General features: G+C 38.8%; 1 protein-coding gene across 1 annotated transcript in view; it reads left to right on the forward strand.

Annotated features, from left to right (window-relative positions):
* Nucleotides 1-72: 72 nt before the first annotated feature.
* ADK (adenosine kinase) overlaps nt 73-23,603 on the forward strand; it is a 581,524-nt gene continuing 557,993 nt past the window's right edge. The window contains exon 1 of the mRNA XM_053922691.2: nt 73-213. Within this exon, the coding sequence (XP_053778666.1) occupies nt 152-213 (62 nt within the window). The 5' untranslated portion in view covers nt 73-151. The remainder of the gene's footprint in view (nt 214-23,603) is intronic.

Here is a 23,603-nt window from a genome sequence, read left to right on the forward strand (position 1 = left end):
CCAATGAATGTGGGTGGGACAGGCAGGAACGGGAAGGAGTCGGGCAGGGAGGGCGTTCGTAAAAACGGAGGCGGGAACACGAGAAGGGGAGGGGCCAGAAAGCCGAAGGGGTGGGGCGCACGCTGAATCCTGTGGTGGTGGGAGCGCAAAGATGGCCGCCGCGGAGGAGCCAAAGCCCAAGAAGCCTAAGGTTGAGGCGCCTCGAGTGCTGAGGTGAGCACTACCCTGCATAGGGTGGAGGGGACGGCGCCTGTCTCTAACCAGGGTCTTTCTCTGATTGCACTGTCCTGGCGCTGAGTAGTGTCCTCCCTGCCCGCGTGAGGCCCACGCGCATGTCCCGGTCTTCGGAGAGCTGGCCACGTGGCTGTGACCTCTCGCAGGTGCCCGCCCAGTTTGGCGGAGTCGCCTCCTCTCCGGAGCAGTTCCGGAGGCCCTTGGCCAATGAGAGCGCCAGCCGGGTGGGGGCGGGGCGAGCCGCTGGCTGGCGGGCTGGGAACTCCACGTGGGAGGCCTCTGCGGGGCTGCTGTGCTGTGACGGTGAGACTCGGGACGACTGAGTCCGGCCAAAGCGACCAACGGCAAGCTCCAGTTTCCTGGGGGGTAACCAGGACGAGGCCCAGCAGCTGTTCTGCCCTGGGGCGAAGACAGAATTCTTGGGTTTTTTTTCGATAAATGTCGCGCGGAAGGGCGACTTGGCCTACCTTCCACTGTCTGAATGCTGGCACTTTTGCAGACTGTGGGCCTGGTACCCAGACCCCGCCTTCTAAGCTTTGCGGGGGCGGCATTCTGCGGAACGGATAGGAAAGGCTGATTTTTCTTTTTTTCTTTGCACTTTTTGGAAGTAGTGGGAACAGTTCTACGACTAACACCCATGTCACATTTTTTGGTGTGCTGCAGAATTTTACTAATCAGTTTATGTGTGCCATGAGATGAAAAAGGTTGAAGACCACTGGAGTAAAGCAAGGACTTTTGAGTCAGACTTACCTTGTAAGAGTAGAGACCTGCACGGCAGGTCCTTTCCTTAGTCTGTCCATTACTAGAATATTTCCTTAAAAGGCACCGCCTCCACAAAGTTTCCTTTACCAAACTGGAAGAGAGATGCAACTTTTCCCTACCAGCCTTCTAAACACACTGCCCTTGATTTTCCTTTATCCTCATCATTTTCGAAGTGCTTTCTTATATTACGGATGAGGAAATTGACTCCCAAATGAAGTAATTAGTTTACTGTTTGACTTTACTGTGCCTTTACTTTTCTAAGCCAACCAAGGTATACTTCTCTGTTCTTAATGCATCATTAAAAATAACGATAAACAATGTTTAATACTTAGTATGTTTGTGCAAGGCACTGTTTCAGCACTTTACTTTTTTTAACTCATTCAATCCTGCAAGAACTCTATAAGATAGATACTGTAATTATCTCCATTTTACTGAGGAGGAAACAAGCATAGAGAAGTAATTTATCAAATCACCTACCTAGTAAGTGATGGGGTTGGGGTTTTAATCCAGGTAGTCTGATTCAAAGTCTGTACTCAATTACCATGCTATACTTATTAACATCAAGCAATTTATCCCAAAACCCTAGTGAACTGATATCTCAGTTTTGTTTCTGTACTACTTTTGCTTCTGTTTTTTTTTTTTTGTTGTTGTTGTTAATATACGTAACTTTTATGTTGCTGCAATATGTGGGCATATGACACAAAATGATTCTTATATATACTGTATTTTTTACTATATATATATATATATATATATATATAATGTATTTTGTATGTCATTAGTGTCTGTTTCAAACGTGGAAAAGTTCTTAGGCAACCAAAACTCATTTTATACACTATCTACTTAGTGTCATCTGTAGACTTGAAGTTAAAAGGTTAGACACTTGAGCACTGGGACAAATCTCTTAATTTTGTGTGAAGACCTTTTGGACTTAGGCTGCTCCTACTCTCATTATATTAGTTTGGCTTTAAGGTCACAGTGTGATAATGCATTGAGTGGTTAGACTGTCACAGGTGGGCACAGGGAACCAGGTTCTTGGTGTTTGTGGACAAAGAATTGAACGGAACACACAGAGTTTATAGCAGAAAGAGAGAGAGCGAATTTATTAAGCGATAGTACATTCCACAGGACATGGGAGCAGGCCAACTCCCAGCAGAGACTGACCTCAGGGGCTGGAGGGTTTCTGTTCTCATAGGGCAGCTATTTCCTGGCTAGTTTTGGCAGGTTTTTATTGCTCATGTACAAGTAGTTATATTACTTTAAAGCTACTGTGCATGTGGTCTTCCGTGATTTTCCTTGATTGGCCGGCGGGGAAGGGGGTTGCACAATGTTAATTTATTATACTACTATTATGATGAAGCAGGGGTCATGTAGCATCTTCTGTGCAGGTGCATTCGTGAGTCACCATGATTCAGCACTTTCCCAGAGAGCGGGAACCACTGGTCTTTAGAACAGGGTCTCTGTCTTGTGTAGATGTCCTTTATCTTAGTCCTGGGGCACCTCCAGGGTTTCCTCCCTCCTATCTCCTGCTTCAAGACTGCATGCATTATCTATGATGACTTGTTTGACAGTTCAGGTGCTAGCTACCAGTTTTGCTTAACTGCTTTTAGGCAAAACTGCTTTTAAGGAGAATGGCTTATAAAGCCTGAGCATCATTTAAAGTATAGATTATTCAGTGGGGAATGAGTAAACTTATGAGATATATTTGCAGATACCAGGGAATGGATTTAGGCCTTCGTGAGAATTTCAGTTAACTCTGCAATAGTGGTTTTCAATTGGGGCACATTTGGCAATGTCTGGAGTCACTTTGGCAGGAGGCACTTCAAGGATGCTGCTAAACACCCTATAGTGGGAAGCCCTCTACAACAAAGAATTATCCAGTCAGGTTTGACAGTAGTGTTGATTGAAAAAACTATGTTCTAGTCCGGGGGTGTCAAACTCATTTCCACCAGGGTCCATATTAGCCTCTCAGTTGCCTTCAAAGGGCTGAATGTAATTTTAGGACTGTATAAATGTAACGACTCCTTAACTAGGGGCAAGGAGCTCTGCATTTGGCCCTTTGAAGGCAACCACAAGGATGACGTGGCCCCCAGTGAAAATGAGTTTGACACCCCTGCTCTAGGGAGAGCATCTGACGAGTCTTCCCTCCTTTTCTCAAATAGCCATTAGTTTTCTAAGCGGGATTGCTTTTTAGGGTATAGCAGTTACTGAGGTTGCAAAGAAATAAGCAGGCTCTAACATGATTTCACATTGGGTTGGGGGCACAAAAGGGACCAAACTTTAACAGTGCGAGACAGGATACTAGGTGTTTTCTATATGCTAATTCATTTAATTTTCCCAGCAACCTTTGAGGGTAGGAGTAGTGATCCCTGTGTTAAAGCTGAGGTATTTAGGGCTGAAAGAAGTCAAGAAGCATTTTCAGGAATTGCTCTCTAGATTAAGATATTTCATGAAGATGACCTGTATTTAGGACATCTTAGTTTTCTTTTCTCTCCTTTGGAAATCTCATCCAAGTTCAATTCTTTAGCGGTCACTGCTCAGAGGATACAGTTTCTTCTAAGGCTTGTTCAGCACGTGCCAAGTCTGTTCTTTCAATCATTATTTTAAGTGACTGCTATTTTTGGCATGGTGCTAAACATTAGGTGCCTATATATAGAGAGGTAAGACCCAGGTTCCACTCTCCTGATGTAAATGAGTGGGGTTTGGTAAAATGATACCTAAGGATACTGAAGGATGATAAGAAATAAGGTGGCTGGAGTTATAGGAAAGTTTGTTTCCAGGTAGAAATGGGAGAGAGCTGCTTTTTGGGGACATATAGCAGAAGGTGTGTGGAGTCCAGGTTTTATATTGGATGATTTCACATGCGTGATTTTTCTATATATCCTTTAGTGCTCAGACCCTAATTTTACTCTTTGCTGAATATCTCCTGAGTGGCTTGCCGACACTTCAAAGTCATACATATCAAACTAAATCCATCTGTTGTCTTAATCTGCACCTTCATCCATGGTTCCTGCATCTAGTAATGGCACCACTAACTTATCTTTCTCCAAAAGTTTGGAATCTAGATACTTGATTCATTTTTCCATCCACATAAAATTATCAAAGTTGATCTTCTTCAGTAATGTCTCATCAATGCTTTTTCTTTTTAATTTCTGCTGCCTCAACTGAAGTTTAGGCTTTATCTTGCTTGGACTTTGTATTGGCTTCCTAACTTAGTCTCTCTACTTCCAGTTTCAGGTTCTGCCTAATCTTTTTCAGGCATAGCTCTACTTATTCATCATAGCAAATATTTGTAAGTTCTAAAGTTAATGTTAGGATTCCATCTTGACGGCTGTAATCATAACTTTCTCTGATACTAGCAATTAAAGATTATTCCAGGTCATGACTTTTGATAATATTAAAAAGAAAATAAACTATAATTTTCCAATCAGCAAATACTGAGCTTTTCTGAAATTACTGCTTGCTAACCATTTCACTTCCATGGACTCCTACCTCATTAAAAACCCCACATTTTAACATTGCATACTAAACCTAGGAAAAATCATCTGTAAGTATCTTAGGTAACCAAGCAACAGCTTCTCTAACCGCTTCTTCTAAAACACATTTATTTCTCTTTCAGAAAATTCTGTGGAAGATTATTTATAAGATGAGCATACTGTTCTTGGAGTGATCTTTGTGAGGATTAAATGAGAGAGTAGATTCTGATTGAAAAAGAGAAAGAATGATTGTGTGTTCTTACTGCATTGTTGCACGGTGCCTGATCTTTAGTTGAATGAGTTATCAGCATAGCATAGAGTGGGACTGATAACCTTCACTTTTCTAGACCATATATTTTTAATAATGAAACCTAAAATTAAATTTGCCTCTTTTTGGATGATATTGCATGTGTTCACTTATATTCACAAATTTAACCCTTTAAGATTTAGGCTTTGGGCTATGAAAGAAAGTGGAAAACAGAAGTCTCCTGAGGTATTTTGTATGAACGCCTTCGCTAGATCCTTTCCTGGGCATTATATGCTTAGGTCGCAGTGAGGGTGCTGGAGAGCCAGAGGAAAGCCTGCAGGGATGGTCCTGGGTATCTTAAGGGAGGGTCCTGGGTGTCCTGGGTATGAAGTGCTTGGAGCCCAGGGGAAGTGGGAAGGGCTCTAAGAAAAAGAGAGGCATTGAAAACTATGTTTCTGCGTTTAGGTTTATGCCTAGGCTAAATAGACAATGAGGCTGATATGCCACTTTCTACTTGGAATATGGCTCTACTTCCCTGTCACCAATTAAAGTCCTTCCTGTGTGCAAACTGTTCACAGTTAAATAGGAAAGAAAAAAACTGAGACTCTACCCTGACTAGTGTAGCTCAGTTGGTTGGGCATCGTCCCAAAAAACAAAAGGTGGTGGATTTGATTCCTGGTCAGGGCACATGCCCAGGTTGCAACTTCGGTGGTATGAGAGGTAACTGATTCATGGTTCTCTCTCACGTCGATGTTTCTCCCTCTTTCTCCCTCCCTTCCCTCTCTAAAAATGAATAAATAAAATCTTTTATTTTATTTTTTAAAGAGAAAATCAAAATACAAAGAGCTTTCTGGTCAGGATGGAAGCCAGTAAAGCAGTGGTTAAGAGCATAGGCTCTGGACTCAGACATTGGTTTGACTCTTGGTTCTCATTAACTGGTAATCTTAGGGAAATTGGCTCACTGATTGATCCCATGCCTCTGCTTCCTCACCAATGACCTGGATACAGTACTAGTGCCTACGTCATAGATGGTTGAGAGGATTTTATGAGAAAATTATTATAAAATCATCACATAGTAAGTCTTCAGTAAATATTATAATGGTATTGTTTTTCTAGTTTTGGCTCCCCACTCTGCTCCACATGCAGCAATTACAAGTTTTAAAAGAAAATGAAAAAATGTAGGTATACTCAGGAACAGATAAATAGGGACTAACATGGGAAGGAAATAGGCAGTTAGACTCTGGGTTCAGGAGATGGAGAAATAACTTTGTGCAGAGAAACTGGAGTTACTGGGTTGACCAAAAAGTCCGTTATGTTTTTTCTGTATGGTGGCTCTAGTAGTGCTTAGCTGTCTTTAACTTCATTTGAAACAGTGTTGTTAGCTTGTATTGCGACAGCTGTCATACCAGCATGCATTTAAAAAATACTTACCAAAGTTGGTGAATTTTCGTGCAGCCATTTTGATATTGAAGATGGAAGAAAATACACAACATTTTTGGTGTATTATGCTTTACTATTTCAAGAAAGGTAAAAACACAACTGAGATGCAAAAAAAGATTTGGGCAGTGTATGGAGAAGGTGCTGTGATTGATAGAACATGTCAGAAGTGGTTTGCGAAGTTTCTTGGTGCTATTGACATTTTGGCCAAATAATTCTTTGCTGTGGGGCTGCCTTATGCGTTGGAAGGTGTTTACAGCACCCCTGACCTCTACCCACTAGAAGCCAATAGCAGAAGAGAGCCGACATACTCAACATATCCAAATGAATAAAGTTATTGCTGAAAATGTAAAATGTGTCTTTTACAGAAAAAACTAAACAGACATTTTGGTCAACTGGATAGATATTCTGAATGAAATTGGGGGCTGGGCTGGGGCTGGATGAAAAGAAGGCTGAAATCCTCTGCTTCAAGCTGTTGCTTTAAAAAGCTGTGGACCTGACATGGTGACACAAGTGGCTGAGCTGCCAGATGGCTCAGCCTCGGGAAGTGTAATGTCTCCACTGTCACCTAGTACAAGAGCCCTGAGTTGGGAGGTATCAGGCTCTGGAAGAGGGGTGGCCTACCTCAGGAAAGAGGAAGGGAAAGTCTGAGCCTGCAAATATATGAGGAAGACCGCTACTTAGAAAGTAAACACAAACACCAGGAGATAAATTCACTCAAAATCTAATTGAGTTATTAGAGCAATATCAAAATAACAAGTGTTTTAAAGATCTTTAAGAAGATAAGTAATAGCCATTAAACAACATGTTATGAATCAGAAATAGGTAGATATGAAGTAAATGGCTATGGAAAAGAAAAAATGAAGTTAAAACAAAGAAGAGTAAACTTTAGACCAAACACATTTTCAGGAAAAATTAGCAAATTGAAAGATAGTACTGAGTAATTCACCCAGATGTAGCACAAAGAAGTAAAGAGAAATTAGGAGAGGAATGTAAATTGAGAGGCACGGACTTAATCTGTGAGTTTTAAAAAGAGGAAATGGTGTGAATGGCGGAGAAGCCATATTGGGAGAGATGATGACAGAATTTTTCAGAAGTTAGGAAAGACCAAAGTCCTCAGGTTGAAAGGGCATTCCAGGCACACAGGAAGATAAAGACTAAAAATCCACACTACAACTATAGAGATTTTAAACTTAATTTTTATATTAATATGTACAAAATATGTATATGTATATTAATACGTATAAAAAGAATCTGAAAATTTATACACCAAAAATTTATTAGTAGTTTCTCCAGGTGAAAGGATTGTGCCTATTTTTGTTTTCTTTATTATTTTTTTTGTGTGTATATGTTTCTTTCCTAACTTTTCTACACTGAACATGTATATTAGGACTCTTGATTTTAAGCTAGAGAAACTTGATATGCCTAGAATACATAATTTGGCTGAGTGCTGTGCGGGTAAATATCACCATTACAGACTGTACCTCTGAGATACTAAGTAAATCTGGAACTTTGTGAAATAAGTATTATGCTTTTGTTACAGGTTATAATCTTTTCATCTATACTTCTGAAATCCCAAAAGCTCTGAAAACTGGAAGATTTTAAAAAGTTTGAGATGAATTAATTTGATGGCAAAACTTGAATTTATGTGAGGCTGCCTGCAGTATTTGTCTGGCAGGAAAGTATGTGTTTTGCTCTAGAAGTGTAAGTGTTGGTAGCGGCATGCTGCACGGGGTCTGCCGGGTAGTTTCCAAAACATGCGCTGTGTGCAGTGTTTTACCTCCCTAAAATCAGTACATTTCTGAATCCCGTAAATTCTAGCCCCCAAAACATATCTTGCCCCAATGATTCAACAAAAGGATTGTGGACTAGCTTAAATAGCTTTTAAAGTTTACTGTTTTGCAGGCACAATAATTTTTCATCAGAGTCAGTTGCTAGATTTTTCTTGCAGTCTCCATTCTACACTTCCGTGATGCTACATAAATGCTTATTTCGAAGATTGCTTTGGCTGCCTCTGTCATAGTATTGGGACTGGTTATGTCATTGAGTTATTAGGCTTTTCTTCGTCTATAATAGTAACTGACTGAGGTGAAAATTCCTCTTCAACTTTTGGATTTAAAGATGGAAGGCTTATTTCACTGAAGTGATCTTACAAACTGAAATTTCACATAGTACTTGAAGAAGGTATGTTTTGAATATTTTCCAAGGCAGATTTAAAGTTCTTGCCCTCACATGTTTTATTTCTGATGTTTTTGTTTGTACTTTTTTGTACTTGTGGCTTCACACAATTGCTTTAAAAAAGTCTGTTCATCTAGAAAAGCAGCGTAATTAGCATTCAACATGAGAACATCTGAGTTTTACATTTTTGCTTTCATTGATTGCATGTATGGTGATTACAGTGTATTCTCTAGAATAGAATAAGAAAATACATGTATAGCAATTATCATGTAAGAAATTGTTACCTTCTCAAGGTATATTGGTTTGGTTACTGTATTAACAGGGTCTCACTATTTTGTCAGCAAGCCACATTTCGTTCTTAGTAAGCTGTGTTATTTTGCTATGTTACTTGCAAATAAAGGGTAATAAATATGAAGGTAGCCCATGTGATCAATGATCACTCACAAAATTACGAATGACCAGAAATGATACTGAAGTGGTTATTTGGCTACTTGCCTTCTAGAGGCTGAGGTGGTACATCACTAGTAGAACCATTTCTAAGCCTCGGGATTACTAATGTAACTGGGAAGTCCAGCAAGATATGACTCACTCTAGGAGTACAAAGCTTGCCTCTATTGTCCTCTGGCATTGAATTTATTTTTCACACAGGCCATCTCAAAGTAACAAGGAGGATGGCATTACTTAACCCCAAGTCACAATCTCATGAGCCCAATAGAAGAGACTTTCTCCGAAAAGTCCAGATACCAGTTTTGAGAGTACTCTGGTCCTACATAACCACTAGTGAGCCAGTTATTGTATCAGAGGTGGGGATTTTGGTCAAACTTGGATATATTCTCATTTCTCATCCCATGTGTCGTTGCATGCTCATGTGTGGGTGTGGGTGGGTGTGTGAGCCAGTGGACATTATATATGTGGGGGAGTGGATGGATGTTGTGGGGGACACTCTAATCACCAACTCTCCCATGACCTTATAGAGTGAGGGAGATGATGTCATTCCTTCAGCAAAAGTTCCTTATAGTGTGTATAGAAAATATTTATGAAGACAATTCCCCTACTCAAATCCTCATTCCCCAAGGCCCAGCCAAAGTCTGTCTTTTCTGTAAAACTTTCCTAATCACCCAGTCTGGAAATGGATTCTTTTCTGATTATTTATACTTTACACTTTGCATTATTGCTACTTACAGTATGCGCATGTTTTATCTCAGTTATTGTTGCTTGAAGTCAGGAAATCAGTTGAATAACTCTTAGTGCCTCATCAGTAATTTATCGCAACATAACAGGCTCTAAATTTTTGTTAAATGAATGAATTCCTAATTCTTTAAAGATGTTTTAAGGATGTTTGTAGTACTCATTGGTACAAAACGATTTCATGTATTAGGTGTAAGTTCTTACCTATTCATACAAGTTGATAGAACCTTATCTGAAAATACTTTGTGGTTCTTGGATCTTTCATTTTTCTTGTTATGTGGAGTGAGCTTGTATGGGAAATAAATCCAGTACTGGGGGACAGTAGAGGCGAGAGATCACTCCTAGATTGCATTTTTGTTTTTGTGACTATAGGGAACTTTAACCGTAATACCGTTTCTTGCATTTGTGTTACCAAAGAGTTCGTCCACCTCGTGCCAGCAGAGCCAAACACTAAACCCGGAGAAATATGGTGGAGAAAGATTGGCTATTTTATTATAAATGGTGCCACCCAGGAGAACTGGAGACTAATGCTCAAAAGTCCGAACTCCCCATGTGATGTGTAGGTTACCAGTTGTATAGGGCAAAATCACAAGACACTGTGGGTTAGGGTTTCAGGGTCATACTGGGAGCTGACAGGTTGGAGGTGAGGTATACAGGGCTGAGGACAGTTCTGAGGTCTGCTCCAGGGTCCCTCCCTCTGGTTTCATGGGAAAGTAGCCAGGGGTTCATGACATGTTAGAGCTCAGAGCTGAAACAACTCAGATCAAGATGTTATCTTTAGTTTCCCAGAGAGGTCTGGACTTTGTGACCCTTGGTCTGGTCCAGAGTACTGTTTACTGCTGCCTGATGGGTTGCTGATTATCCAGGGTAAATGCAAGGTCTCTGAGATATATGTAGAGAAATGATTTCTATAGCTAGGCTTTAAAGCTACATTTGATAAAAATGGTAAGGACCATCGGTTTCATTTGTCCACAGGGAAAGTTCCCTCAGAATAAATGTACTATTATGTGAAAAGTAATATTTTATTAAGACCCCGTGGTCAGTATTTTTCTTTTCTTTTTTTTAAAAGATTTTATTTATTTATTTATTTTTAGAGGGGAAGGGAGGGAGATAGGGAGAGAAACATCAATGTGTGGTTGCCTCTCTCACACACCCCGTACTGAGGACCCGGCCTGCAACTGAGACATGTGCCCTGACTGGGAATCGAGCCAGTGACCCCTTGTTTTGCAGGCTGGCACTCAATCCACTGAGCCACAGCAGCCAGCACTTTCTTTTCTTAAAAAAAAAAAAAAAAAAAAATATATATATATATATATACACACACACACACACACACACACACACACACAGTAGAATTGCTTATTTGGTGGAGGAGTTTTCTTAAAAAGAGTGAATTTACAAAGATCTCTGTGACATAGAATGAAAACTTTTTTCCTCTGAGTTATCTAGTTCTTAATTAGTGAGGCTGTTTTGATATGTAACTTGATATGTAACTAGAACTCCAAAAGCATTGAAGGGTAGTAATACTGGTCTTAATTTTGTAGCATAATGTGTAATATAATGTACTATGTAACTAATGGATAATACCAGAAAATGTTCTTCTAAAGAAATTTGTTTCTGTCAACTCATCTAGGAGGGGTCAGTTGAAAACAAAGTATAGCAAGAGAATCAAATTCAGATGGGTTAGGTTTTCTTGAATTCCTTAAAGCTTGATATAGCAAAATAAACTGTGTTTTACTCTTTGAGCCCTATAGTGGAAGTTTGAAAAACAGTGTAAGTTTTTGACTAAACAAATTGAAATACAAGAAAATTATCTCCTTTAAAAATAAACAGTTTAAATGTTTTTTTAAGTATATTTTACTGATTATGCTATTACAGTTGTCCCAATTTTTCCCTCTTTGCCTGCCTCTGCCGAGTACCCCAATTCCCTCCAGCAATTCCACCCTTAGTTCATGTCCATGGGTCGTGCATGTACGTTCCTTGGCTTCTGCATTTCCTATACTATTCTAACAACCCCCTGTCTATTTTGTACCTACCAATTATGCTTCTAATCCCTGCACCATTTCCCCCATTCTCTCCCACCCCCTTCGCAGCTGATAACACTCAAAATGATCTCCATACCCATGATTCTGTTCCTGTTCTGGTTGTTTGCTTAGTTTTTGTTTTTTTTTTTTAGATTGAGTTGTTGATAGTTGTGAATTTGTTGCCTTTTTAATGTTCGTGGTTTTGATCTTCTTTTTTGTAAATAAGTACCTTTAACATTTCATGTAATAATGGCTTAGTGATAATGAACTCCTTTAGCTTTGCCTTGTCTGGGAAGCATTTTATCTGCCCTTCCATTCTAAATGATATCTTTGCTGGGTAGAGTAATTTGCGTTGTAGGTCCTTGCCTTTCATCACATTGAACACTTCTTATGCACAAAATTTCTTTTGAGAAATCAGCTAATAGTCTTATGGGAATTCCATTGTAGATAACTCTCTGCTTTCTCTTGCTGCTTTTAAGTTTCTCTTTTTGTCTTTAACCTTTGGCATTTTAATTATGATGTGTCTTGTGTTCCTGTTTGGGTCCAACTTGCTTGGGATTGTCTGTCCTTCCTGAACTTGTATGTCTATTTCCTTCACCAAATTAAGGAAGTTTTTTCATTATTTTTTCAAATATGTTTTCAATTTCTTGCTCTTCCCCTTCTCCTTCTCCTGGCATTTCTATGATTCAGATATTGGCACATTTGGAGATGTCCTAGAGGTTCCCAAGACTGCCCTCACTTCTTTGAATTCTTGTTTCTTTTTTCTTTTCTGGCTGATTATTTTCTTATGTTCCAAATTGTTGGTTTGAATCTTGGCTTCCTTCCCTTCTCTGTTGGTTCCCTGTGGATTTTTCTTTAGTATAACCTTCATTTCTTCCTTTATTTTTTTTGCCCCTAATCAAGGAGTTCTCTGAGCATCCTGATCACCAGTGTTTTGAACTCTGCATCTGATAGGTTGGCTCTCTCTGTCTTGCTTAGTTCTTTTTCTGGGGTTTTGTTCTGTTCTTTCATTTGGGCCATATTTCTTTGCCTCATCAATTTGGCGGCCTCCATGTGTTTGTTTCTGTGTATTAGGTAGAGCTGCTTTCACTCCCTGTCTTAGTAGCATGGCCAATATAGAAAAGGCACCTGCAAATTGTGTGGGGCAGAGCCTTGGGTAATTGCTAGGGCAGGGCAACCACTTCACTGCTTTGTGCCGCTCTGTGTGTGGGAGGCCTTGGAGAGGGGACAGTGCTGTTGCCTGACCTCTGAAGTTTTGCTGGGCACTTTCCCTGTTTCCAGTCACTTCACCCCCTTCCTGTGTGTGACTAATGCCCTTTCAGCTGTTGCCCTGGTGGTGAACCCTGGAATAGGTGGGTCTGTGTACGTTGTAAGACTTGTGGACCCTTCAGGTGGCAAAAATCCAACAGTGTCTTCCACCACCCCAGCCCTCACTGGTTTTTACTGCCAGAGGTCACGTGGATGTATCTTCCTGCTGCTAGAACCCTGGGCTATGCAGTCTGGCCTGGGGCTGGGATCCCTTGCTCCCAAGATATCCCTCCTAATTTTCATCCACCATATGTGAATGCGGGACCATCCATTCTGCTTCCTCTCCACGCCACACTGTCTTTGTGGCTCTGCCTCTCCGCCCCTCCTACCCACCTGGATGAATGTGGCTTCTTTAAATCCTTGATTGTCAGGTTTCCATACAGCTCGATTTTCTGATGGTTCTGTGTTTTTTTAGTTTTGAGATCTTGTTGTATTCTATGGTTGTGTGAGGAGGCAAAGTGTGTCTACCTACACCAACATCTTGACTGGTCAACAGTTCAAATGTTATCTTTGACGTTAACCCCAGTAGAGATTTGAACACTTTCTTGTTTTATTGCCATGACTGAGAAAGTCTTAGGTTGCTCCTAAAATAGAGGTTTTCAGAAATTATTTTCCCTAAACATAGCTGAGACCTTAGTTATCATTTTTAGTTCTTAGTTTTATTGAAGATTAAAGTTGTTAAGCTGTAGAAATGATGCAGACTTATACCGTTGGTTATGTCTATGTTCTCACACACTCAATATGAATCGATTATATTACATTTCAGCCTGTGATAGCATGTTGATACACACTAAAGTATGCTGACAAAATTCTACTTTGTCTTGTTTTACGTAGTGCTTGCTTATCCAACTCTACAGAACTGGATTGTTTAGATTTGAAATAGTACAATAAAATATGGTTACATTATTAAATTTAGTAAGTAGTACTAAATGATTGTATTAAATATATTATTTTAGAAAAAAAACTGTCTTGTTTGGTGAGGAGTATAGCTTCTTTTCTACATAGTAGGTTTGACTTTTTTGGGTATATTCATTCCTTTGTTTGAATATCGTAAGTGTGCTCTGTAGAGAAATATATACATTTCTACGCTGAGACCAACAGGTCCTTAGAATTGGGAGGGATCTCAGCTTATTTTTGCCTGGCCCCCTCCAGGAGACAGGAATTCCTTCTTCAGCACTCCTCTTCCCTCATTTGTGGAGCATTCCTCCCCTAGTAGCAGCACAAATAAGGGAAGAGGAGTTCATTTTTCCACTAAAGGAAAAACACACACACACACACACATCTGCAAACTTTGACCTCATTTTTTTGTGAAGTCTTAGTAAAACTACATTCCTGAAAAGACTTGTTAGTATCCCGATTAGGACACTAACTTGTTAGTCAGATTCAGAGCTCTTTACATGATTTCTTATTGGCCAAGATGTTTCTTCTTTATACATACTCACAAACAGGTTAAAGCAGTCTTTCCTAATTTTTCCCTTTGAGAAGCTACTTTCATATTTCTGACTGTGAATGCTGGTGGGAGTAAGAATGCAGATTCCTCGATAGGGTGGGACCTCCCAGAGCTGAAGTTTCCTGCAGATTATGGAGTTAGGGTGTGAAGATAACAGCCAATGGAAATTTTACAATCTCATGTGATTTTTGAAACCTCTTTGAACATGTTTTAGGTTCTTTAGATTGGATTAGTGCATGATGAGACACTTAAAATCAGAATCTAAAATTTACATTGTACAGTTGAGAGAATTGAACCCCAGAGAGGTTCAGTGATAGCAGTCAGGTAACACAGCTAGTTACTTAAAGCTATTAATTATCTGAGGTGAGATTTGATCCTAAGTGTATAACTTCTCGTTGTACTATGCCCTGGCATAAGAAATGAAGTATCAGTTTTCTTGGAGGTTTTTTTTTTTTTTTAAGGATTTTATTTATTTATTTTTAGAGAGAGGGGAAGGGAAGGAGAAAGAGAGGGAGAGAAATATCAGTGTGTGGTTGCCTCTCACACACCCCCTACTGGGGACCTGGCCCACAACCCAGGTATGTGCCCTGACTGGGAATGGAACCAGTGACCCTTTGGTTCTCAGACAACACTCAATCCACTGAGCCATACCAGCCAGGGCTGTTTTTGTTTTTAAAGATAAGAATAACATATTTAAAGAATATGTCGAACACTTTTACTTTTTCTCATTGATCCTTTACTCAGGCCACCTTTACCCAAGGAAATAGACCCAGGGAGGTTGAGGCCCTAGCAGTGAGCTTCCATTTCACACTCTGGACCTCTGACTCACATTTCTTGCTCTTTATGTTTACGTGAAGATACAAATTGAGAACTTGCCAAAGTGAATTCTGTATGTGTGAGATGAGTACACTACTGAAAGGAAATCTGCGGGAACGTGTTTAGGAAGCGTGTTCAGAGTTTTGTCTTTCATGTTCTCTTACTTACATGCAGTTTTCTCTCCCAAGAATAAATATTTCCTTGTGGGTATACTTAATGTATGCTTTGTAAATGAATGATTTTGTTGAACTTTGAGCAGATTGTATTTTCTAATTAAATACTTGGTGACCAGTTTTGCTTGTGTTTAAGAGGTAAAATATTCCAGAGGACAATTTCTGCTAGGTTTTAATTTACTTTGGAGATTTTTCACTTTTCCCTAACATTAAAATTTGAATTTTAATGACTTTAGCATTATTATAATAATAATATGAGATTACCATTACTGTTCAGAGAGTTTAATGTGCCCAAGATAACACAGTAAGTGACAGAGATAGGATTCACACCTGTATCTGTCTTATTTTAATATTTTTAATAATTAGCTGCAGTGTTCAGGTAGTGTATAAACAACAGCACTGGAATCAACACTGATTTGTAGGATTAAAAAAATTGAGTAGGGCTTTTACTTCAAAAAGCATTCCTATATTATGCATGAAACAATTACTAATGGTCTTCTAAGAAACTGTGAATCTTTTAATACTATTTAAAATTTAAAATCCTACAAAAATGGTCTACCAGATCTGAGATAGCAGAAATGAGAACTTTTTTTTTTTTTTAATTAAAAATGACCTATAGCCCTGGCTGGGGGTGGCTCAGTTGGTTGGAATGTCATCCTGTACACCAAAAGTTTCAGGATTTGGTTTCCAGTCAGGGCATGTTCCTAGGTTGAGCATTCCGTCCTTGGTGGGGGTGTGTATAGAATGCAGCCAAATGATGTTTCTCTCTCCCCTGCCACCCCCACTTCCTTCTCATTCTGAAAATCAATAAATGTATTCTTGGATGAGGATTTAAAAAAAAGACCTATAGTCAGAATTAGCCTTGGACCTCATATAATTTTTTTAAAAAGCAACTTTTTAAAAGAAATGATATATTCAGTCTACTTTTAAGAATGCACTACAACATTTTATTAGATTCAACTAGTACAGGTGTCCCCTGTTCTTTTGAAATTTGCATAATACCACTTTACTTTTATGAAAGATCTACATTAGTGCCTATTTTTTTGCTAACTGAAAGAAATCCAAAGAGGATTTTTACTTTTATGAAAAAGGTGAAAAGCAAATATGGTGTTCAGAGTTTGTCTTGCAGTGGGCTGTTATAGAGGCAGCATGCACTCTGAGCAGTGATAGTGGCATTGCCAGTCTCCTCAGAAACTACACTCAGCATCTCAGCACCAAGTGCCAGAGCTTCGAATTGTGTCTGTGAACACCTGTGCTTTATCTCGATTTATTTTGTACATTCATTAAAAAGATGTGTTCTAAGCTAATTGCTTCTTCTCTTTACTCCATTTCAGCTTATGCAGGCTTTCAGAGGAACACTCTGTTTTGGATCGCAGGGAAATCTATATTTAAAAACCTTAGTTTTATAATGCTTGATAACCATAGGAAAAAGGGAGTAGGGGGAGGGAAATAGAGACTTGTGAAAAGGAAAGGGGAGGTAAAAGGAAGTGGTAAAAAGGAAAAGGCTCAATTCCTCTTAGCTATTTCTCATTTCTATATAATCTCCAATCTCAGACATCTCAGCTATTCAGCTTTGAAGTGTGTATGTGAATTGTGAGAAACTTCTTGTTCTGAACTATAATACCTATTGGGCTGTTAACATGGTACAAGGAAAAGGGCTTTGGATCAGGTATCAGGACACCTGGGTTCTTCTTAAAAATTATTTACCAAAGAAGAGAGAGAGAAAGGGAGAGGGAGAGGGAGAGAGAGAGAGAGAGAGAGAGAGAGAGAGAGAGAGAAAGAGAAACATGAATTTGTTGTTCCACTTATTGATGCATTCATTGGTTGATTCTTGTATGTGCCCTTACTGGGGATTAAACCTGCAACCTTGGTATATCTGGATGACACTCTAACCAACTAAGCTACCTGACCATGGCAACACCTAGGTTCTTTTAAGTTTTCTGTGTATGCATCTGTAGAGTGATCAGTATAGACTAAAATGTTTTTCAGACAACATCATGAGTCAGTTTGGGTGTAGTACAATTGGTATTTTATAAAGAAAATAGAATAGAAAATATGAGTGCATTGAATATGGCCAGGGTAAGTATTGCTTTGTGAAACATTGTTTCAGTTATGTATACATAGAGAGCAACAATTTTCAACAGGTGTGCCACAATAAATTTTAAAACATGTATGGGCACTGACCTCTTTTCCCATAATTTGTGATTTTCAAATAAAAAAAATGACAGTAGCCATCCAGTGTGAATGAATCAAAATTATACTTATTTTTTTGGTCAGATCAGCAAAAAGTATACTTTTTGGTGTGCTGCAGGATTTTAATAGTGTATGTGTGCCGTGAGATGAAAAAGGTTAAAAACCTCTGATATAGGATGCGGAGAAAAGGGAACCCTAGTGCACTGTTGGTGGGAATGCAGACTGGTGAGGCCACTGTGGAAAACAGTATGGAATTTCCTCAGAAAACTAAAAATGGAACTGCCCTTTGACCCAGCAATTCCGCTGCTGGGATTATACCCTAACAACCCTGAAACACCAATCCAAAAGAACCTGTGCACCCCAATGTTCATAGCAGCACAATTTACAATGGCCAAGTACTGGAAGCAACCGAAGTGCCCATCAGCAAACGAGTGGATCCAAAAACTATGGTATATTTACACAATGGAATTCTATGCAGCAGAGAGAAAGAAGGAGCTTATACCCTTTGCATCAACATGGATGGAACTGGAGAGCATTATGCTAAGTGAAATAAGCCAGACGGTGAGGCTTATTTACAAATATGGTATTATTACAAATACCATATGATCTCACCTTTAACTGGAACATAATAAATAGAAGAAAAAAGGAAACAAAATATAACCAGAGACATTGAAGTTAAGAACAATCTAACAATGGGCAGGGGGGAGTGGGGAGGGCAGTGAGGAGAGGGGATTACAGGAACTACTATAAAGGACACATGGACAAAATCAAGGGGAAGGGTGGAGGTGGGGGAGGGAGGGGGGTTCAGCTGGGGTGGGATGGAGGGATGGGGAGAAAAGGCACACAACTGTAACTGAATAACAATAAAAAATTAAAGAGAAAAAAGAAAACCTCTGATATAGAGTACTAGGTTACAAATGCAAAAGGTACTTTTCATATTTTTCACAGTAATTTTGTTTTTTTCTATTCCAAAATTTAGTGGCTTAAAATAACAACCATTTTACCAGAGTTTGTAATTTGTGGGTCAGGAATTCAGACATGGCTTGGCCAGCTGGTTCTTTGACTCCATGTGGTATTGACTAGGATCACTTGGATATATTTAGATGACAAAAGGTTTGGTCTGGAGGGTGTAAGTTGTCTTTACTCACTTGCCTGGTGCTTCGGAAAGGATGGCTGGAAAGTTTGGCTCAACTGGGCTTCTCTCCCTACCCATATAGTTTGAGGGCCTCTCCATTTGGTTTCTGGTAGTTGGATTTCTTATGTGGCAGCTTCAGGCTCCGAGAGACCAAGGCAGGAGCTGGCTGAACTCTTAAAAGCTAGGAATGTGGCATAGCATCGCTTCCACTATACGTTGTTGGTCAAAGGAGTCATCAGCTAGTCTAGATTCAAGGGGAGGGGACAGAGACTGCTGTCTCCAAGAAATTGTGACCATTTTAAAAAATGCCACAATTATGGCAAAATAATTTTGAAAAAGGTGACTAAATTATACATCAAGTATTTAATTCTGTAACCTGTCCTTTGAAAGATCATTGCTTTTAATAACCCCCCATTGTTGGAAAATGTGTCTATTTTTGGTTTCAAAGTTCAGAGTTTAATTTAAATATGCATATTATTTTCCATGAAATACCAAGGGTTTTGGCTTTTTGAAGAAAATAATTTAAAGTTTAACCTGTACTCAGAAAACTACACAACACTGAAGAAAGAAATTAAGGAAGACACAAACAAATGGAAGCATATGCCATGTTCATGGATTGGAAGAATTAACATCATCAAAATGGCCATACTACCCAAAGCAGTTTATAGATTCAACACAATCCCTATTAAAATATCAATGACATATTTCACAGATATAGAACAAACATTTCAAAAATTTATATGGAACCATAAACGACCCTGAGTAGCTGCAGCAACTCTGAGAAAGAAGAACAAAGTAGGAGGGATCACAGTACCTGATATCAAACTGTATTACAAGTCCACAGTAATCAAAATAGTCTGGTACTAGCATAAGGACAACACATAGATCAGTGGAACAGAATAGAGAGCCCAGAAATAAACCCAAGTCTCTACGGTCAATTAATATTTGATAAAGGGGACAGAAACATAAAATGGAGCAAAAAATAGCCTCTTCAACAAATGGTGTTGGGAGGTCTGGACAGCTACATACAAGAAAATGAAACTCGACCACCAACTTACACCATATACAAAAATAAACTCAAGATGGATAAAAGACTTAAATATAAGTCGTGACACCATGAAAGTCCTAGAGGAGAACATAGGCAGGAAAATCTCAGATATTCCATGCAGCAATATTTTCACCGATATGTCCTCTAGAGCAGGGGACATAAAGGAAATAATAAGCAAATGGGACTTCATGAAAATAAAAAGCTTCTGCACAGCTAAAGAAAACATCAGCAAAATGAAAAGGGAACCAACTGTATGGGAAAATATATTTGCAAATGATATCTTGGACAAGGGTTTGATGTCCAAAATATATAAAGAACTCACACAACTCCAGTCCAGGAAGACAAACAACCCAATTAAAAAATAGGCATAGGACCTGAACAGACACTTCACCAAGGAGGACATACAGAGGGCCCAGAGAGATGTATGAAAGAATGCTCAGCATCACTAGCCATCAGAAAGATACAAATTAAAACCACAATGAGATGCCACTTCACACCAGTCAGAATGGCCATCATTAATAAATCAACAAACAACAAGTGCTGGTGAGGTTGTAGAGAAAAGAACCCTTGTATAGTTGTTGGTGGGAATGCAGACTGGTGTAGCCACTGTGGAAAACTATGGAATTTCCTCAGAAAACTAAAAATGGAACTGCCTTTTGACCCGGCAATTCCATTGCTGGGATTATACCCTAAGAATCCTGAAACACCAATTCAAAAGAACATACACACCCCAATGTTCATAGCAGCACAATTTACAATAGCCAAGTGCTGGAAGCAACCTAAGTGCCCATCAGTAAATGAATGGATCAAAAAACTGTGGTACATTTACACAATGGAATAATACTCAGAAGAAAGAAAGATGGAGCTCCTACCCGTTGTGACAGCATGGATGGAACTGGAGAGCATTATGCTAAGTGAAATAAGCCAGGGGGTGAAAGAGAAATACCACATGATCTTACCTATAAGTGGAACCAAAACAACAAAACAAATAAGCAAGTCAAATATAACCAGAGACATTGAAATAAAGAACAAACTGACAGTAACCAGAAGGAATAATGGGAAGAAAAGGGGGGAGAGTCATCAAGGAACATCTATAAAGGACCCATGGGCAAAGCCAAATGAAGGTAGGATTGAAGGTGGGAGGTGGGAATGGCTGAGGTGGCAGGGAGTGGTGGGGGGAAAATGGAAAGAACCGTACTTGAAAAACAATAAAAAAAAGAGGGAAAATAAGAAAAAGGTAACTCTTTGAAGTGATAAATATGTTAATTACTTTATTTTGGTGATCATTTCACAATGTATATCAGTACATCAAATTGTACATTTTAAGTATACACCATTTTTTTTGTCAATTACACATCAATAAAGCTGAAGGAAAAAATGAAAAGTATAGTTTAAGGTTTAAAAATTTCTGTGGTGTCTTAAGTTTACTACCTAATACTGTCTAAAAAGTCTATTTGGCATACAAAGGAGCTGCCTTCTTAGGATGCCTGAAGATTACATTTGGGTATAATTACTCTTTTTCACATACAGGTAAGCGGTGACTGTTATGTTTGTGTTGAAATCTGAAAGAGTGAGAAATCTGCTCCCACCCCCCAACCCACTCTTCCGTAAAGAAAACAAAAACATTAAAAGTTTTTATTAGAAGTTCTCATTACAAGAAAAAAAATTGTAATTGCATTGTAACAGTTGTTAACTAGGCATGTTGTGTTGATCATTTTGCAATATATGCAAATGTTGAATCATTACATTGTACATCTGGAAATAATATAATGTTAATATATGTAATTTATCTATGTTAAATAAAAAAGAATTCATCCACTCTTAAAAATGCACATTGTACGCGGCAGGGTACCTTTAGCTGACATTATAGCTGACACTGTTTAGAAGAGTGTTATTCCCTGTGATAGAACCACAAGGATTTGAATACATGCTCATTTCAGAACATCTGCCCATAGTTTGAATATTCACAGTGATCTCAAGATAGAAGTGAAAAGGACTTATCTTGTCATACTCTGTGGCTATTTAGGACCCCAAATCTTGAAGTTGCATTTCGGTTTAAATTCTGGCTTTCAGGGAATGGGTTGGACTGGTTGTTGGACCAGTTGTTGCTGTTGAATAATTCTGCTTTGCCTGTGTCTGCAGACAAATGTTCTGTTTTTCAGGCAAACCACATTCATCATAAATGCTTCTCTATTCCAAGCTGTTCCCCTGCCCCCACCTAGGAAGGCATAAGGATAGTCAAGATTTCTTTAAAAATATTTAAGGAGGGAAATGTGAACAAGTGATAAGAGGTTAGAATTGAACTGTGTGAGTTTAAATGCTAACATTTAAAAATAAATATTGAAACTTACCCAAAAGTCAAATGGGAATGGGAGAACTTAAGTATATTTTAAACTTATAAATAGGCTTTGTGAGGATAAATATCTCAACTCCTGGCAGAGTGATGTTAAGTTAAAGATGCTTACTTATACCAAAATAACAATTTTTGGGATAATATTACAGACATACATACATTTCAATGTGTATACAGTATGAACATGCACCAAACTGATATTGGTAGTCCTATCGCATTACACTTCTCAGTGATTATCTTTTATAGCCATTGAAGCAATAAAAAAATTTTGTTCTTAGTGTCTTCATTTCTGATTCTCTCACATATGTAATGAAATCATTTGACCCACTCCAAAAGCAAATAATCCTTCCATTTTCACTGGAGACTACATCATAGGTGGCAAACACAAGGCCCAAGGGACGAATCCGACCTTCCACCTTGTTTTATCTGGCCTGGCACCTTGTTTCTACTTGGCAGCAGGGCTGAGCTCTTGATTAACTGTTAAGGAGTAGTTACATTTATACAGTCCTAAAATTACATTCAGCCCTTTGAAGGCAACCTAGAGGCTGATCTGCGCCACGCCCCACCCCCTTCCCAGTGGAAGTGAGTTTGACACCCCTGGACTACATGATTCTGTCAAGTAACCACAAATTCAAGTAATCTACATTGACCATACTCCATAATTTTAATTCCTCTTGATTTAGAATGTCTGTTGTGCTACATAAGAAAAGACACTTCAAAGTTACATTTTCACAAATACACTTCTTTCCCTCCCATGTTTCCAGTAACACTAGGACTATCACTACCACCTCCACTACCATCACCACCTTATAAACCCCCAAGTCTTTGAATTTTAAATACCTAGTCATTGAAGAAAAATAGTCTCCCAAGTTCTATAGGTATTGAAATGCTTTGCTCTAAAACGTGTCACTCTATTTTTTCCTGCATCCATTTTCAGATTAGCCTTTCGGCAGATGAATCAGTGCCAATCTTGGTCCTGTTCCACAGATTTTGAGAGAAGATGAGCCTTAGCCCCGTAGTAGAGTGAAGATAGGATCTTCAAATGTAGGTCAGTCCTCATCAGTGGAGTCTATGGAATTTTGGTGCCTATTCTCCTCTTAGAGGAAAAACAAAAACATTGAAAAAAAAAACTTTTTAGAAAACAGTTTAATCATTTACAAAATAACCAAGTAGAAATGAATATTTCTTAGGATTTTTTCAGATACAACTATATATTCAATTTGTGACCATATTTATTTTTACTTTTATATTGAAAGTGATAGAGGCACTAAGAGTTAGAAAAAGGATATAACCAAAGACTATATAAATAATATTTTTTTTTACACAGTGGAACCTTTTTGTGAACATTTGTGGTTTTAACTTCTGAGTCTTTAAAGGTTTTGATAAGAAATAATTTGTAATTTTACTGAAGCCTAAGTTTGAGTAACACAAGCTGAATGGCTGGGATGGGGGGACTTACTTAGCTTGATAGTACATTTAAGCCACTTATTGATTGTGTGGCCCTAAATTCTTGCACAGTGGTAAAAAAAAAATGTTTTTTATTTGTTGAAAACAAACACTTTTGATTTTGACAGAAATGAA

Source organism: Desmodus rotundus, chromosome 4 (genome assembly GCF_022682495.2).
Source record: "Desmodus rotundus isolate HL8 chromosome 4, HLdesRot8A.1, whole genome shotgun sequence".
NCBI lineage: Eukaryota > Metazoa > Chordata > Mammalia > Chiroptera > Phyllostomidae > Desmodus > Desmodus rotundus.